General features: G+C 43.4%; 1 protein-coding gene across 6 annotated transcripts in view; it reads right to left on the reverse strand.

Moving 5' to 3' along the window:
• Positions 1-19,422, reverse strand: part of ANO7 (anoctamin 7) — a 413,838-nt gene that overhangs the window by 389,548 nt on the left and 4,868 nt on the right. The window contains exons 1-3 of one of the 6 annotated variants that reach the window (XM_030215795.1): positions 17,560-17,603; positions 16,032-16,122; positions 4,737-4,887 (exon numbers count right to left, since the gene is read on the reverse strand). In XM_030215795.1, the coding sequence (XP_030071655.1) occupies positions 4,737-4,850 (114 nt within the window). In that variant the 5' untranslated portion in view covers positions 4,851-4,887; positions 16,032-16,122; positions 17,560-17,603. Of the gene's footprint in view, positions 1-4,736; positions 4,888-16,031; positions 16,368-17,559; positions 17,604-19,422 lie in introns of those variants that run through there. The other 5 variants (XM_030215793.1, XM_030215796.1, XM_030215797.1 and 2 more) reach the window with 5 other exon arrangements.

Genomic DNA, 19,422 nt, shown 5'->3' on the forward strand with positions numbered 1-19,422 from the left:
CATACCTTATTTTTTATCATGCATTTTCTCTTAAATATGACTTCTTTAAATATTTGTCTTATTTTTGGAACGTTTATTATTATTTTGCTGTTATTATGATATAGATCCCAATATTTAAAAAGATTTTCTAAGCAATAATTATTTGAACTCTTATGATATTGGTCGTTAAACGTTTTGATATCATTTATTATAATTTAAATGTTTTGATATAATTTATTATAATGTATTATTATTCTTCTAATATTTAATAATTTTTGTTATTTTTTATTCACATAAAATTTTATAGAGACTACATTTTATGAGCTCCTTTGTCTGTCAGTATATCCCCTGTGCAACTACTGATTGGTATGTTTAATTTTATTTTATTTCAATTTTATCTCTAATCCTATCCTTATTCTTATTTTTATCTTTATTTTTATTTTCATTTTTATTATTATTTTTATTTTTATTTAATATGTATGTATTAAGGTATTTTTTGCCAGTGACTCTCCGCTATTTGCTTTTCATTTAGCATGTCATTGCTTTCTAATGAATATATGATATCTATCACCAGTTCTTCCATTTAAACAAATCTGTTCTGCTACATAATTATGTACCGACTCATTTCATTTTATTATATGTCTGATTTTTTATATATAATACTTTGGGAAATAGGTTCTTATAATGCTAATTAAATCATGTATAGTCTACTTTTTGCTTTCTACGTTATCCGTCTGATGATATAGCAACAGTATATGTATTGATATATCAGATTTTATGTTAGAAAATCTGATTTATATTAAGAATTACATTTTTTTATATTAAGTTTTTATATTTGTTGTAACATACTTTATCCAATGTGTTTTATTTAATTTTTTATTTAATTATATATGTGTTTTGTTGTTATTTTATAGACCCCTGATGAAGGTTTTTTTAAAAACCGAAACACGGACCGTGTTGGGTCCTTAATAAAGTTTTTTTTGGAGCATCTTACCCCCTGTTTTGGATTGGTCTCTTGAAGTTATTTTTCCACCTGTTTCTTTTTTTTTGTGTTGGACTTTTGTGGAAATTTTGGACCTCTTTTGTTTCTGCGGCTGCCCTCTCCTAAACAGGCTTATTATGAAACTACCAGACACTCTGCCTTTTCTTCTTGGCCCCCATTCTCTGAAATAGTCGTCTACCCATCCCAAAGTTGTCAAAATTTAAAAAAAAATTATTTCCAAATCACATTTGAGACACTCCCCAATTATGTGCTGATCCTATATGAGCTTGCTGTGAGATATCACACTCTGTACTGATTCCCCCTATCTCTTTTCCCAACCTCCCTTTCCTTCTCCTTTTCTTTTCCTGATCCCCCCTAGTATGTATGATTATGTTTCTTTCCTATTATTTATTGGAGTTCCATTTCCTATGTTTTTTATGTTGATCTTAAGCATTGTTAACCACTTTGACCTTCTTTTAGAACAGGCAGTATATCAAGTTTTATAAATAAACAAACATAAATAGCATATCGGTACCTAACCGCAGATATTCAGTGGGAGATAACCAGTTATCTCCCGTTAAATATCCGCTGCTAGCTGCTAACTGGCTATTTCCTGCAACATAGTCAGTTAGGTGCTGATATTCAATGCTTAATCAGCTATGTTCAGTGGTTACAATAGACCACATAAATAGCAGGCCTATTTTTAACCGCTAATAAAAGTTAACTGATTAGTACTGAATATTGTCTTAACTATCAACTTTTAAGCAGTTAAAAAAAACCTGGATCTTCAGTGCCAGTTGCTGGAAACAGTACTTCCAAAAATGCTGTGGTCCTTCTCCCAATTTTGGAGATTTGTGTACACTAAGAGTTGGAAAGAAGCTTCCAGAATTTGGGACAGATGTTGGAAATAAATCTCGATCCTTGATCATAGTAACATAACATAGTAGATGACGGCAGAAAAAGACCTGCACAGTCCATCCAGTCTGCCCAATCATAATTATTTATCATTCAGAAGGTAATTTTCAAAGCCATTTATATGGATAAAAAGTGATTTGTCAACTAGCGGTCTGAATATTCCTCTTATTTCCACGCTTCCCCAACACACACATACATCTAAAATGTAGCTAAAATTATGTGTGGTATTTTGAAAATTGTTTACTTTTAGTCAGATTTATAAAAGGAGCTCCCAGGGATGGAAAGTACCATACACTATTTTCAAGCCTATGTGAATACTTTTCTAGCAAAACTTTACCTGCCCTAAAAGCAAGTACGTGTGTCTGTTTATACTTTGCATCCACAGCATGTTTCATAGCAAAACTAAAAGTGCAGGTAAAAGATACTTGTAATCTTTGTCCCAAAATGGCTAATTTGAAAATTGCTGTCAGAGAGTATAGTCTGCCTCAGGGTGGTTTTCTTAAAGCATATTATACAGCACTTTTCAAAAGTAATGCTATCTGCTGATGATGTTAGAGTGGACATCCAATCTCATTATCTATAAATTCTCCTAGTTTGGTATCATCTGCCAACTTTACTGCACAGATGTCTTTGCCCTCTTAAAAACAAGAGGGGAGCCAGCTCTTGCATTCTTATGTAAGCTAAAAGCAAAAAGCAGGAGGATGGTCGGTCAATTCTTTTTGTTTTAAAACCTAAAACGGTTGTCATTCAGTAAAAACAGTTTTAAAAGTAAGCACGAGCAAGGTATCCTTTTTTGAAATAAACAAATGATAAGAAATAGAAAACAAAAATGTCTGTTTTCTTTTCTGTGAGAAAAAAAGGTTACGGTGCACATGCATGACTAAATTCTGCCGAGGCTGTAGGGGGCAGTGTCAGAGTTTTTTTGAGGTCACTTCCTATCATGTGACCCCATCCAAGATGGTGGCTAGTAGTGGAAACAGGAAGTGACATGATACATACAGTGGTGCCAATGATATCCAAGTTGAATAGTACTGATCTCAACATAGATCCCTGAAGGATCCCATATAGTACAGCCATAGATGAGGATAGTTTTATAACAGATCACCTAGGATAAGAGGGTAGGAAGGGCACTAGTTTTAGCCTGTTTTATAAAGACACATTAGCCTATGTTTCTTTATAAAATCCTAGGGTACACAGGAAGATATAGTAGAATTAGAAAAGGTTCAAAGAAAAGCAACCAAAATGATAAAGGGGATGGAACTCCTCTTGTATGAGGAAAGGCTAAAGAGGTTAAGGCTCTTCGGCTTGGAAAAGAGACGGATGAGGGGAGATATGATTGAGGTCTCCAAAATCCTGAGTGGTGCAGAACGAGTAGAAGTAAATCGATTTTTTACTCGTTCCAAAAGACTAGGGTACACTTGAGGAAGTTACATGGAAATACTTAAAATAAATAGGAGGAAATATTTTTTCACTGAACGAATAGTTAAACTCTGGAACTCTTTGCCAGAGGATGTGGTAACAGCAGTTAGTGTATCTGGCCTGGTCGGATGGGAAGTCTCGCATTGATTAATAAACACTCTGCCACTCTTGGGGTTGCCATCGTACCTAGGAAGAGGTGCCAGATGGATGCCAGAAGAAACTGGACAACTATAGTTATGGTAGGCTCTGGGGCACATGTGGTCACACCTTGCGGCGATGCTGATTCCTGTAGCTGGTCCATATGAGCAGATTGGCTCTAGATGGAGCCAGACAACTGCTGAAACTGCGGGGCCAGTTGTTGTAGTAACTGCAAAGCAGGTGACTCGTCAAAGCTCATGGCCTTGCAAACTGCCATGCCCTGGGGTCGATGAGCCCTTGGGCCGTAGTTGGATTTGTGCCACCCAAATAAGCCAGAGGTCAGGTAGGCCCCAACTGACTGTAGGCTAATCACCCAAGCTAGAGCAGGCAAGAACAGAGGGATGAAGGGGTACTGGAGGCTGGAAACTGGTAGCACAATAGTAGCATGGAGATCTGTTGGAAGGCAAAGAAGCTGTGACAGGCATCCCCTAAAATGGAGTGCCATATGTCTGATGTCATCTTAAGAACCCCCACCTAACGGTAGGCAAAAAGGCAGCACACACATGCACCCAGAAAGGCCAGAAGGACGAAGGCCCATAGGACTCACAGCAGTCCTCAAGACACCACGAATCCCACACAGGCAGACCAATGAGCAGCAGAGGTGGGAGGAGACCCTGGGGAACACCGTGGCACCCAGCAACAGAGCCAGGTGAGCCGGAGTGCAGAAGGGCATGGTGGGGCCGTGACAGTATCATAACAGGGCTCTGCATACTCATAAGTCTCCAAATCCTATAGATGGTGCTCAAAATTGAATGCCCAAATTTGGGCACACCCCCAATTTGCATGCACAATTTAATTGAATGAGCCAATTGAGTGCTAATTACTGGTGCTAATCTGCAACAATTAAAATGTATTCACACATCTTCCTAGTTGGGATTCAATAAAGATGTGTGTGTACAATTTTCCATGTGGCTCTGAAAAGGGGATGTGGCCATGGGAGGAACATGGGTGGATCATGGGTGATCCTAGAATATGGTAGATTCACACCCAATTTAGGTGTGAGGATTTATGCCAGGTTTCAGTTGGTGTAAATCCTAGTGCCTAAAATAGAGTACAGATCTTAGCGCTAAGTGCTATTCTATAAACAGGGCGCTGTTTATAGAATAGCGCTTAGTGCTCATTTTTTCCGGTGCCCAAATTTGGGTGCAATTTATAGAATCTAGTCCCAAGTGTGCCCACCATGCTCCACTACATTCTGTCACCTCACATGACTCCTATGCTGGAGTCTCAATAGAAGACGTACCTCGAAATGGGCTATGTTTCTGCTCGTTTCCAGGCTCCCATAATGGTCACTTTTGTTCTGGTGCTCTTTGATCAGGACATCCTTGACCTCTTCTGAATTCTTCTTTCTCAGCATTGCTGCCTCCACATATGGCTGTAGCAATTCTCCTGCCCTGTGCATACAAAGCAGAGAGGATAAACTCATCTATTCTGTGACTATACTGAGATGCCAAGGAAACCCATTCATTTCCCAAGCCAAATCTGTGAGTTTAAAGGTGAATATAACTACTACTACTACTCAATTTCTATACCGCTACCAGACGTATGCAGCGCTGTACACTTGAACATGAAGAGACAGTCCCTGCTCGACAGAGCTTATGTTCTCCTTAAAACTCTATGCCTTACTTCTTCCAATGAGATACTCATATTTTGCCCTACTGCCCAAGGCTGGCCAGATTATGCCCCTGTGGCTTAACATGTAGAGTAGGTACTATGTGGAAACTAAGGTAAACCTTTCTAATATCATACAACTATGAGAAAAGGAAGACCCCAAAATACTATTTATCATTTCTATAGTGCTACTAAATGTATGCAGTGCTGTACACAAAACATGTATGAGATGGTCCCTGTTTGACAGAATTTACAATCTATTCAAGACAAACAGGACAAATAAGGGATTAGGGAGTTATTTATTGTGAGAAAGATTAAAACAGACATGGGTACAGAACAGGTGAATAGTGGTTCAGATTTAAAAGTAGCCTCAAAAAATGTGGGCTTTTAGTCTAGATTTGAAAATGGCCACAGACGGAGCTGGATGTACCAACACAGGAAATCTATTTCAGGCATATGATGCAGCAAGGTTAAAGGATCTGCCTGAATTTTCTTCCACTAATTTTGTATGGTGTTAGGATGCACTCTTTCCTGCAAGCTAATGCCCCCAGCATGCACTTAAGCATTACATTTCTGTTTGAAGAAGGGAAAATTAGGTTCTTACCTTGGTAATTTTCTTTCCTTTAGTCACAGCAGATGAATCCATTAACTGATGGGTTGTATCCGCCTACCAGCAGGTGGAGATAGAGAACACTGAAGAACCACAGTGACCCTTGGACGGCTAGCCCCATCTGCCTTCAGTATTTGAAATTTCCAAAGCAGAGTGAATAAGAAAGGTAACATATGCCCCAGAACTGGAGCAATAACCATACAAAGGAGGGACAAACTCAACCTTCTGCAATAAAACAGCATGTAGAAACTTTAAGAACTTCATCAACTTTAAGAACTTTCATCAACTCCTCCTGATGAGATACAATATCTGCCTGAAAGAACTGAACAAAAAACCCAAAGTCAGACAGGGAGGGATCATGGATTCATCTGCTGTAACTAAAGGAAAGAAAATTACCAAGGTAAGAACCTAATTTTCCCTTCCTTGTCATCAGCAGCAGATGAATCTATTAACTGATGGGATGTACAAAAGCCCTCCCTATGTAGGGTGGGAACAGGCAACTCCACGAGCCAGTACCTGCGCTCCAAAATGCGCATCCTGCTTCGCTGCCACATCCAGTCTGTAATGCCGTACAAATGAGAGCTGAGAAGCCCAAGTAGCTACACGACAGATCTCTTGAAAAGAAAGGACACCTGTTTCAGCCCACAAGGAGGAAATTGCTCTTCTGGAATGCGCTTTAAACACTTCAGGAGGAGACCGTCCTGAAAGCAGATACGCAAAAAAAATGATTTCTCTGAGCCAACGGGCTATAGTGGCCTTAGATGCCGGGCATCCATGTCGAGGACCTGTCAGCAAGACAAAAAGATGATCAGAAGTCCTGAAGTCATTTGACATCTGTAGATACTGCAACAGAGCTCTGCGGACATTCAAAAGATGCAATTGTCTAAAGGAATCCGGAAAGTCCTCCCTAGAAAAGGAAGGTAGAAAAATGTGCTGGTTCAGGTGAAACGCTGAAACCACCTTAGGCAGGAAGGAAGGCACTGTACGTACCATCACAACGGACTCTGAAAAATGCAGAAAAGGGTCCCGACAGGAAAGCACCTGAAGCTCAGATACGCGTCTAGCTGATGTTATGGCCACCAAGAAGACTGTCTTGAGAGTCACATCCTTCTCAGAAGCTCGCTTAAGCGGCTCGAAAGGCTAACGCTGGAGAGCCTTCAACACCAGCCCCAGGTTTCAGGCCGGACAAGGCAACCACACAGGAGGGCGGAGCCGAAGCACCCCTCTAAGAAATCGGGCAATGTCCAGATGAACAGCAAGGGACTAGCCAGAAACCTTCCCTCGGTAGCATGCCAACGCTGCCACTTGCACCCGATGGGAATTATAAGCCAGGCCTTTTTGTAAGCCGTCCTGCAAAAAGTCCAGGACCAGCGAGACTGTAGCTTGCGTGGGTGTGGCCTCTTTCAGGACACACCACTCCTCAAACTTACTCCATCCGAGCGTATGCTGTGGAGGTAGACCGCTTGCGGGCCTGCAAGAGAGTGGCGACGACCTTGTTAGAGTAGCCCTTATCTCTCAATTGCACCCTCTCAAGAGCCAGGCCATAAGACCAAATTGGCAGGGATCCTCCATAGTCACCAGGCCTTGAACCAACAGGTTCGGTACCCGAGGTAAAGGAATTGGAGTCTCCACCAGCATCCGGCGGAGACCTGCATACCACGGACGCCTTGGCCAATCTGGGGCGATGAGAATCACCAATCCTCGGTGCAGTCGAATCCACAGGAGGACTCATCCTATCAAGGGCCGAGGGAACACATACAGGAGGCCCGGGGGCCAGGGTTGAGCCAGTGCATCCCAATCCTCGGTGCAGTCGAATCCGCAGGAGGACTCATCCTATCAAGGGCTGAGGGAACACATACAGGAGGCCCGGGGGCAGGGTTGAGCCAGTGCATCCAACCCCGCCGAGCGAGGATCTCTCTGTCTACTGAAAAAGCAAGAGACTTTGGCGTTTGCGCTTGACGCCATAAGATCCATTCCGGTAGGCCCCCATTTGGCACAAATCTGAAGAAAAACTTCTTCTGCCAGTTCCCATTCCACTGGGTCAATTTGATGCCTGCTGAGAAAATCGGCTTGCACGTTGCTCTGACCTGCTATGTGAGCTGCTGACAGGAGCTGCAGGTGTAGCTCGGCCCAGTGGCAAATCTGAAGGCCTCCGCGGCCAGGGCCCTGCACTGAGTGCCGCCCTTACAATTCATGTAGGCCACCGCTGTCGTGTTGTCTGACAGAACACGGACAGCAAGCCCCTTCAGAGTCTTGTGGAAGGCCATAAAAGCCTGGAATATTGCTCTCAGTTCCAAGTGATTGATGGACCACCCCGCTTTCACGGGTGTCCACTGACCCTGAGCATAGCTTCCCTGGCAATGCGCTCCCCAGCCCAACAGGCTGGCATCTGTTATCACCAGGCACCAAGAAGGACACGCGAGTGGCATTCCTCGTCGCAGCATCCTGTCGGAGAGCCACCAATCCATACTGTGCCGGGCCGCAGGGAGCCACGTTAGTCTGCGTTGATATTCCTGGGAAATTGGAGACCATTGATGGAGCAGGGCAATCTGCAGTGGCCTCATATGCGCTCTCACCCAGGGGACCACCTCCAAGGTGGCCGTCATCGACCCCAGCAGCTGGACAAAGTCCCAAGCTTGAGGGCGAGGCATCCGCAGGAGCAGACGGACCTGATGCTGAAGCTTGCACCTCCTGTGGTCGGGGAGAAAGACAAACCCCGAGGCCGTGTCAAACCGGACCCCCAAATACTTGAGAGACAGAGGGGGTCAGGTGACTTTTGGGTATATTGACCACCCAGACCAGAGTCTGCAGGACTGTAACCACTCTGGCTGTGGCAAGACGACTTTCGTCTGCCGAATCTGCCCTGATGAGCCAGTTGTCAAGATAAGGGTGAACTCTGATACCCTCTCGCCTGAGAAAGGCAGCTACCACCACCACCATTACCTTGGAAAAGGTACGGGGAGCTGGGGCTAGGCCGAAAGGCAAGGCCCGAAACTGAAAATGCTGGCCCAACACCGCAAACCTGAGGAACCGCTGGTGCGGGGGGCCGAATAGGAATGTGCAAGTAAGCTTCCTTGAGTTCTAGAGACGTAAGAAACTCTCCTGGCTGAACCGCCGCAATGATGGAGCGCAGGATTTCCATGTAGAAGTGTTGCACTCTTAGGGCCTCGTTGATTTGTCATGTCGAGGATTGGTCTGAAAGACCTGCCTTTTCAAGGGACCACAAAATAAATGGAGTAGCGACCACAGCCACGTTCGGCGGGAGGCACCGGGATAACTGCACCGGAGGTGCAGCAAGACTTGCAAGGTCTCCTCTACCGCCGCCCGTTTGACGGCAGTGCTGCATCGGGACTCCAAAAACACGTCTCTCACCGGGGCACCGAATTCCAATCGGTAACCTTCTCTGATCAGGTCCAGGACCCACTGATCCGAAGTAATCGGCCCACTCCTTGAGAAAGAGGGAAAGACGTCCTCCCACTGGAGGAATAGAGGAGTGGGCCGGTGTCCCATTATTGTGGAGGACGCCCCTGAATTCCTGGCTGTGACCCGGCTGCTGCGGAGCGTTTGTCCGAGCGAAAGGAGTTCCTTTGCTGAAAACGGGCACGTTGAGAAAACCCAGCAGAGCGCCCCGGGCAATACTTGCGAGCTTCACGGAAGCGAGGTCTGGAAGAGGAGGGAAACACAGGACCCTTGGAAGAAGGCCTCGGCCTATCTTCAGGTAACCGCTGGGGCTTAGAGTCCCCCAGGTCTTTAACAATCTTCTCCAATTCCTCTCCAAATAGCAGGAGGCCCCGAAAGGGTAACCTCACCAGCCTTTGCTTAGAGGCCATGTCATCCGCCCAATGCCGCAGCCAAAGAAGGCAGCGGGCAGAAACCGCCAAAGACATCTGCTTAGCCGAAGCTCTGACCAGATCATAAAGGATGTCAACCAAAAATGACAGGGCCGACTCCATCCGCGGGGCAACCTCAGAGAGGGACCCCGCACCCTCCGTGGGCTGATCCACCGCCTGTTGTAACCAGGAAAGACAGGCGCGGGCTGCATAGGAACTGCAAATAGACGCCCTTAAGGCAAGGCCCGATATTTCAAAGGACCGCTTCAGCGCAGATTCTAGCCACCGGTCCTGCATGTCTTTCAAAGCGACTCCTCCCTCTACAGGGAGAGTGGTTTTTTTAGTGAACGCCATGACCAGCGCGTCCACTTTAGGCATCCCAAAAAGGGCCAAGTGAACCTCACTCAGAGGGTAAAGCTGACCCATAGCCCTGGCCACTTTCAAAGGCCCATCGGGGTCAGACCACTGAGCTGAAATAAGCTCCTGGATGGAGTCATGCACAGGAAAGGCCCGTATAGACTTCTTAGTACTCGCCATCCTCAGATTAACAGAGGAGGTATCGCCCTCGGCAGGATCAGCAATCAAGAGGGCCTGCAAGGCATCAGCAATGAGAGCTGGCAGCTCATCGCAGTGGAAAATCCTTACCTCATTGGGATCATCCGAATCCAGTGGCAAACAGGCACCCTCCTCCGGATCCTCCGTCCATGAGGGCCTGTTAGATCCCTCAGACTCCCCACAGCCCGACCACGAGGGGGGGGGGGGAAGGATATGTGCCACTTTCAGACGGGGAATTTACCCGTCTGTGTTTAGCGTGTTTCCAACGCTTGGGGGAAGAAATAACATCTGTAGCCATCCCCGGGGCATCAGCACCTGGAGGGAAACCAGAATGCAACGCAATGTCAGACAGCTGCGGCAGAGCTCTTTTCAGCATGAAGACCTTATGCATCAGCAGCACAAACTCAGGGGAGAAAAACTCACCCTGGTCCTCTGTCCCCGAATTAGGTGAAACTGAGGTTGGAGCTCCTCTGGCAGCCTCGAAACGAGGTGTCCCCCTGCCCTCAGACTCCTCTGCCATCACGGGGGTCGAGGCATGCGGCACTTCCAAAATGGCGCCCGCTGCCAGCTCCATCGAGCGGGAAGAATCATCGCTCACCAAGCTCGTACTAGCACGCGTGTCTAAGGAGCACGTACTGCAAAGCCCCGCTGCTGACCTGCACTTACCACAGTGGGAGCAGCGCTTAACTCCTTCAGCAGCCATCACCCGACTGGATGGAAATATAGGAATAAAATGGCAGCTTCGCCCCAAAACTTACCCCGTTCAGAACACTGTCCGCAGGACCTCCCCGGAGGAGCTGGGCACTACTCTCACCTCAGAAGACAGAGTCAACGAGCTCCGGTCAAACTGCACTGAACCAGAATCTCTGGAGAAAGCCTCAGAACAGCCACGCAGTAAAAGTGCGCTCTTTTTTTTTAACGCTGTGAGGAAAGTTGGAGGCAGGCAGCGAGGGACTCCACGAGGAGGGGGGGAATGGGTAAGGCAGGGAAAGGGCGAACTTATATGCCTTTAAAGTGGGCACCACCAGCCACAACACCCCTGCTCAACTGGCAAAGCACAGGAGCCACCCCAGGCAGAAATCCAGGAGCTGATCAAGCTACGTTCACACCTGCTGGGAGATAGAGAAATACTGAAGGCAGATGGGGCTAGCCGTCCAAGGGTCACTGCTGGTAGGCAGATACAACCCATCAATTAATGGATTCATCTGCTGCTGATGACAAGGAAGATGAGATATTAAACAATGATCCTGTCTGCTCAGCAGATGTTAATAATGTATGCCATTCTTTTTTAGATTATAGAGATGTTACTTCTGGGTATCTCTTTAAATTCAAGTTTAGGTGGTATCATGTAACTGGCCATAGTACACGCTAATGTTCAGCTAGAAAAAGAAAACTATTTGGTTCCCTGCATTAATATTAGGGGTATCCCTGTAATATTATGCTATATGACAAAGGGACATGCCTTATTAGATCTCTGAAGATATCATAGCCCAAGTTCAGAGGCTGAATCTCTGGCATTTTGTGTTGCTACTCACGTCAGGAAACAGTTAGTACTACACTTTACCCATCTCTGATGTTCCTTCAACTGTTCTTCCCCATCCCTGCCAACTGGAAAAGCAGGAGCCTGGGCCAAGAATTGATTGAACCCAGGACTTTCACTTGAACAGTTACCAATTCAGTCTATAGTCTGCTGGACTACAACCTTCACTCTGAATATTCCAACTCTATTTTAGATAAAAAAAATTCCACTCTTCATCAATGGTCTCTCCTGAGAGTTCCTCCAGCTCTACAACATACAATGGGGAGTTATGATATCTTCCTCTGTTACTGCAGGTCTCCCTCTCAGGCTTACTGCTGGCACCTTTCAGTTCTTTCTAGTAGTAATCTGTCAAACACACTAACATGCTAAGACCTATGTGGCAAAGGAGAAAGAAAATGTTACATTTCACTGCATTTCTTTCAAAGGGACTAGTACATGTGGATCTTGGAAGAGAGAGGTCCACACCTGGAAAGGGAAAAGGTAAATGAAGATGTTTGTAAACCCTAAACATTAATTATCCAGAACAATGGAGACCATTCAAAATGAGTTTCTATTTTCTTTTTCTCACACTGAAAAAAGAGAGAAGCTAAAATAAAGGCTCAGAGGTTGAGTCAGCCTGTACAATTACCTCTGTAAGACCTTTTTAATCCTCATTTCTTCATGAATAAATTAATGACAGTGAGCTTTTTGTTCTGCTCTAGTCCTTTCAGAAGTTGGCATATATAATATATAATCCAGTATGCAAAGCTATTCAGGTGACTGAATTTAAGGTAATGGTGCCACAAGCTCACGTTAAGCTAACATTTTCAAAATGGCATTAGGAAATGAAGTTACCTTATCTCTTCTGGAATATTTGTCATTCCACACAGTATCCTCTGTAACAGTTTTAATGAGATTCAGAGAACGATCAACTGCATTTAATGGGGTCTCAGATGACTTGAGGCGTGGGAGGTGATATTTTTATTACATATAGTGTGAAAGACCCAGCTGGTGGGTTTTTATAAATAGTGGCTTGTATTGGGAGAGAGTGTACTGATATTATTCTAGACTGGGATAGCAATGGGTTTCCTCATTGAGGGGCTGATATAATATGCTGTGCTATCCTTTAGCACTATGAGTTATTCTGGATTTTCCCTCAGTAATATTACTGCCAGATGTAGTTCAGTGTTTTAGCATTGAAAATCTGCAATAAAACCACAACGCTAAAGGATAGCAAAACATAGCCAAATCAGCAGAACCAGAAACTGCACTCAGTGTAAAATACTGTGCTAAATTTTGGTGTATGTTTGGGGGGGGGGGGGGGGTTAATTTTCCCTTTAGTGCTGTGTCTGTACTGCATCCCTAAGCTGTAATAAAAATTCTAGTGTGGGAACAAAAAGGCCATTTGATATGAATATAAAGAAGCTCACCTCAGATGATTCTGGTCAAAAAATGTCTCTGGTAGTCCAAGTAGGCCATGAACATTCCCCCTCCTACAACTTACCTTGTGGCTGGGAGATAGGAGTGATGCCCACTCACTCTTGCTTCTGGCGCAGACATCTTAGAAAATGGCAGCACTTGACCCCTAGTGATATGTCGGTACATACTTCTAGGAGTCAGTCTGCCTAATGAGGGAGCACTTTCTTATCTGTAGGGCTAGCCCCTAGTGGTTTGTTCCAAAAAGCTAAGGACTCTGGAGTCAGGCACTGCCATTTTCCAAAATAATGGTGTAAGAAGTGGACCCTGCTAGATATTTACCCAGGAGATATATTACTAGGTGGAAAAAACCTAAACCAGCAATGAAACAGCCAAAGAAATGTAGGGAAACCGGCAAATGGTAGCTGTAATACACAAATATTCATGATATTATACATAAAACATAAGGTGGAAAGACATCAGTCATGAAGATATCGGTTACCGGACCTCTTACAGCATACAGCTGTCCCAAGTCCAAAACCTTCTCATATATACTTTTCAATCAACCATCTTCTCCCTATCAAAACATACTTTATTACAGCATTCTGAATTAAGACATAAAATCCTCACAAAAAAACCCCAACAACAATATTAATAACCAGAAACAGTTACGTAGCTTAATGCAGAAGCATGCAGTACTGACTCCATTTCAAGTCATACAACGCCTACCAAACAACATAGGGCCTGCTTCTATGATTATCAAATAGTCTTAACCGCTTAGATATCAATACGGCAATTTTATTGATATCTAAGTGGTTAAGACTATTTGATAACCCTGGAAGCAGACTGCACGCCGAAACACCATAGTTGTTTGGTAGGCATTGGGTGCTTTGAAATGAAATCAGTGCTGCACGCTTCTGCATTAAGCTAAGTAACCATTTCTGGTTATTATTTTTTGTGAGGATTTTATGTCATAATCCAGAATGCTGTATAAAGTATGTTTTGATAGGGAGAAGGTAGTTTGACAAATGATTGAAAAGTATATATGAGAAGGTTTTGGACTTAGGACAGCTGTATGCTCTGAAAGGTCTGGTAACCTATATATCTTAATGATTGATGTCTTTCCACTTTATGTTTTATGTATAGCATTATGAATATTTGTGTATTCATTTTTAAAAAGGTATTATAGCTACCATTTGCCTGTTTCCCTATATTTTTTAGATATTTACCCAGTACCAGGTAAGTATTATTGGTCCATGGGGGTGCTGTAGCTTAAGTGGCTCTTTGATCAAGGGGATGCCCTAGTTTAAGGTGTCAGGCCAAGGATGCACTAGTCTAGTATTCCTGTGTCAGGGCTGTCCAGGATTTGATAGCCTCTTTAAGTTCAATATTGAATGGGGATTGACTCATGCACTGACAGGAAAGAAGAAAGAAAAATAAACTTTTACCCAATTCCAAAACCAACAGCATGATACTGGGAGGGGGGGGGGGGTCTGCCAACACGTATTGTTTTAACACCATGATAATCTGCATGCCATTAGTATACTACATCAGGAGTAAAACTTCTTTTCAGCCCATGAAAGTAGAACATTTTCGGCTGGGCGAGGGATTATGTTGATATTGCCACTGATATTCAGCAGGGCATATCCAGCTAACTTTCACTGAGATATTTTTTTAAATGGTGAAGATGCCAGTTTTGAATATACTCGGATAAAATTAACCAGACCAATCCTAAATACTTATCTTTAATCAAATAGTGCTGAATTTTGGCACTATCCAGTTAAAGGTTAACTGTACCCTCTTCTCACTTTACTTCCTTTTAAATATTTAGCTTTTGCTTCGATGATGTATTGCCTAGTCAAATGTAAACCAGCCAGCAGCCCTAAAATTTTAAAACTCTACTAATAATAATTTCTATAGTGCTACTAGATGTATGCAGCACTGTACACATTATATGCAGGTATTTTCTCTGATCCTAGAGGGCTCACAATCTACATTTGTTTGTACCTGGGAAAAGAGAGGGTTAGGTGACTTGCCCAAAGTCATAGGGAGCTGCAGTGGGAACTGAACCCAGGTTGCCAGGATCAAAGCCTGCTGTACTAACCATGAGGCTACTCCTCCAGGTGCAATTTCATTATGTAATAGAATGTATTAATTTGTATTTACTATTTGAATTTTTTGCATTTGATTTTATTTTTATGCACAGTTGTAAACTGCAATAGGTGGTCCTTTAGTGAACCAGAGCAGCAGTATAAAATCTCAGATTAGGATTAGATGCTTAAAATGCTAACAGTTCTAGCAAGGCACAGTATTAGAGTTGTTGATAATGCTGCAAACCCCATCAAAATGTAGAATGTAGGCTGCTGAATAGGTCAGAGACTCTAGCAAATCAAGGAATGCAGATGCTGAAAATGACACATGCTCTAAAGAACACAGAATGAAGATAGTATAGTGTAAGAGTGGAATGAAAGAGGCTTTTAGATTAGGGTTACCATATGGCTCCAGAAAAAGGAGGACACATTGATCCAGTCTGGGTTTTGCTTCCATTGAAAGCAATGGAAGTAAAACCCAGACTGGCTCAATCTTAAAACAAAAAGATATCATGCCTAAATAAGAAAAATAGAAAAGCACACAGTTTTCACAATTAAATGCAAATGAAAAATAAGGGAGGCCACGAAGAATAGTAGTACCTTCCCAAAGAAACAAACTAATATCATTTTTTAAACTATAATAGATATAGGAAGTTGGTCAGACTCATGGATGATCAAGGTTGTTAAAAAGGTACATTTGGAGAATAGACTTCAGCAGGATGCAGTGATTCTTTTAACCTTCCTTTAAAAGGTATATTGGCATGGATATTTTTTCCCGGACAAGGGAAGGGAGGGTGGAATTTTTTTTTTTTTTAATAGGGATGTTTTTACTGTACAGATTTTTCTTACACTTCCCAACCTTCTTTGTTATTGAGAGGAGAAAATACAGAGAGACCCCAACACCTACCTGTGGTGTTATCCTTTTAGCATAATCCTTCTGTCCAGAGTCACAGGTTTAGAGCAATATCGTTCTTCCTGCAGATCAGCCCTTAAGACTTCTGCATAAGAACAAACAAGGAGTAAGAACGCTTTCCAACTGCAAGAATTATTATCCTTTAATATTCCAAGAACAGCTCTCTCTCTCTCCCATCCTGGGTACTTTCAAAGCCAGGAATCTGCTGTCCTCACCTCATTTCTTATTATTAATTTTTATATGTTATTACATGCTAGTTTCCTGTCTTTGAAGAAAAAGGAAAAGAGATAAAGAGAGTCAGTTAAGTTAAAAATAAATCAGCAGCAGCAAACTACCAGTGAGCATTCTGGTTTTTATCATCCTATCAAATGTGCCCAGCCCATGTTTGAGATGGGGGTGTGTTTTGGACTGTGGCATGGGAGAAGTTACACAGTCAACAATATGATACTAGTAGAGAGTGTAAAAAAAAGGAAATTATTACCAGAGGTTCTAGAGGGCATTCCCTGTCCCCTGCAGTGCTTGATTGAACTCCATGGGGATTATATATGATAGAAAGAACTGCCCTGATGGCATCCTCATATCCTTTCTAACATGTCCTAAAAATCTGATGTGGCTAGAACACCAAATAATATAGTTTATGGTTTATTTAAAATTTGATATACTGCCTATACAACAAAAGTCGGTTGAAGCAGTTAACAATAAATAAAACATAAAAAGAAAAGGAATGCCATTGTCTGTAGGAAAGTAATCATTCGCACAGGGAGCAGACAACTTCAGGGAGGAAACCATGTAGAACCAAAACAACAGGACCCAGGGCCACAGATAAGGGTTATTAGGGCAAAGGGTAATGATATACCACCCTTTTTGCACTGAGCAGCACCGTTTTGAAGAGTAGTCTGTTGCAAGCTGAACTTTGGAAATCAAACAAGCTGGAATAGTGAGTAGTTTGTATTTAGATAATAAATGGTTTTTGTTTCTTCACAGAATGTATTTTTATTTTGCAGAACTTTGAAGAGAACCCGCATCTATGACCCCTGATGAAGCCAGATTGATTGGTGAAACAGTCCCGTTGGACATTTAATGCTAAGTGCAGGCTATTAAACTTTAAGCTGTTTTGGTTTATTTTTACTTATATTAAACACAAAATATTTTAAAATAAAATTCACAATGAAAAAGTGCACTAAGTGGTGCCATCAAAATTAATGGGGGGGGGGGGGGGGTGAGGTTAGGCTCGATGAAAAAGAAGTTGAGCCTTGAATAACACAAATGTTTTAAGATCATTGTCAGGTTTCTAAGATCTTTTCTTCAGTTTTTTTTTTTTATTATAGTACTGTTATCTTAGCTTCTGTATGGAAAGTGGAGCATATACTTATTCATAACCTGTTGCTGCTTTCACAACCATAGTTAAACCTGGCCAATGCTTCACAAAAGATGATCTCTACAGGAGGGGGAGAGTCCACTGCTGGGAAGGTTAGCAGTTTGCTCAAAACTGATAATTACATGGAAAACATTACGTTCTTACCTGATAATTTTCTTTCCTTTAATCATACCAGACCAGTCCAGACTAATGGGTTATGTCCATCTACCAGCGGAAGGAGACAGAGAAAATAGTTCCAATTAAACTGCCCCTTAAGAATATCGTGCAGCCTGGAATGTTCAGTATTTCGAATAGCCAAGCAACGGTGCTTTGAAGTCTAGAAGAAAACACAGTTAATACAAACAGGCAAACTCTTGGAGCCAATATGCAGAACCTCACTGTTCCTGCTTGGCCGAAGGCAACTGCAATCTCCCCTCACAGTAAAGTAAGCGAGAGGAAATGGTCCATACTGAGCTTGCCCAAGAACATAGAGATCGACCCCTGAATCCGGGAAAAGAACTCCATGATCCCAAGTAACAGGAGTCATACAGAGCTGGCACAACAAGTGGCAGGAGATTGAATAGTGAAGATGAAGTAGGCAATGCTGTACGACATCCCACTGTACTGAGGCGTCATGGAACAGCCAGAGATACCTAAAGAAAACAACACTCTGACAGACATTAGCCAGGGAGGGCATCTGGACTGGTCTGGTATGATTAAAAGGAAAGAAAATTATCAGGTAAGAACATACATTTTTCCTTCCTTGTCATCTGTACCAGACCAGTCCAGACTAATGGGATGTTGTAAAGCAGTTTCTCAAAGAGAGAGGGAGAAAAGAAGAATGCAGAAGGTTGAAAAATCAACAAAGCTATACACTCAGCAAAAACTAATCAGCAGAAAAGGATTCAAATATCCGAACCACCAGGCTACCAAAATGGAACAGTTAGACACTAGAAAAGGAACTGAAGCTGTAGGACGTAAAACAAACATCCTGAGCAAAAGAAAAACTATGTACCCCAAGAGTAGCAAAAGAAGCAGCAAAGATACTCATGCCAAAGGCCCCCCCATGGAAGGGAGGGCAACAGTCGTATCTGAGCAACAAGGAGAAGAACTGTCTCTCCTAGACCAAATTCACTTCTCTGAACCCTGGCAGGACAAAGGCTAACTCCCAAACCTGCCGGTCTGCCTTGAGTACAAGATGGTCAGAGGAAGCGACCCTAAGAAGTACTAGGAGTACGCAACCCCAAACAGTGTGCCACACTTCATAGAAGAAAGGAAGCAAAGCCCAGGAACCACCCAGACCCACGCCTAGTGAGAGAATCAAACTCCACAGAACAAGAAGAGACTCCGGAGAACCAACTAAGTGGGGTGCTAGTCTTTCCAGGAGAACCATGAAGAAAAGGGCAGCAGCATACCAAGGTACAACCGTAGAAAGAGAGTACTCCTAAACCAGCTCGCTCTGGACTTCAGGAGGAAAGAACAGAGCCAAGAGAACAAAAGGAGACAAAAAGAAAGTGAGTCGAGAGTCACACTGTGGAGAAAAGACCCCCCAAGGTGCCAAGAAGACACAAAAGGAACAGAGACAAATTCTAACTCTAGCAATGGAGAAGGTTCTCGCCAGTCACGAAGATGCTATGGCAAGAAAAGATACCGGAATGGCAGCTAACAGGAGACAAGGCAGCCTTGTCTAGCAATCTAACTGCGGTAAGCCACAGCTGCCGAGAAGTTACTATATCCAACCTGCAGAAAAGAGCTGGGGTTGACCGACAAGGTGAAACAATGCCCAACAGGCAAAGGAAAATACGGTCCACAGAGACTGAACTGTACTCGAGGGACAGAAACGAAGCTGAGCTCATCAGGCAACATAGGATCCATGCTCAATGAGAACGGATTTGCACTCAAAGCACATAAACTGAGCCATGCACCGCGGGCAGAGAAGGAGTTGCACACCTCTGGCAAAGATAGAAATGCACTGAACAAGCAGAGAAGCTGAGAATAGCAGAGGATGAGCAGTGCCCCACTGAAACA

The sequence above is a fragment of the Microcaecilia unicolor genome, chromosome 10 (assembly GCF_901765095.1).
Source record: "Microcaecilia unicolor chromosome 10, aMicUni1.1, whole genome shotgun sequence".
NCBI lineage: Eukaryota > Metazoa > Chordata > Amphibia > Gymnophiona > Siphonopidae > Microcaecilia > Microcaecilia unicolor.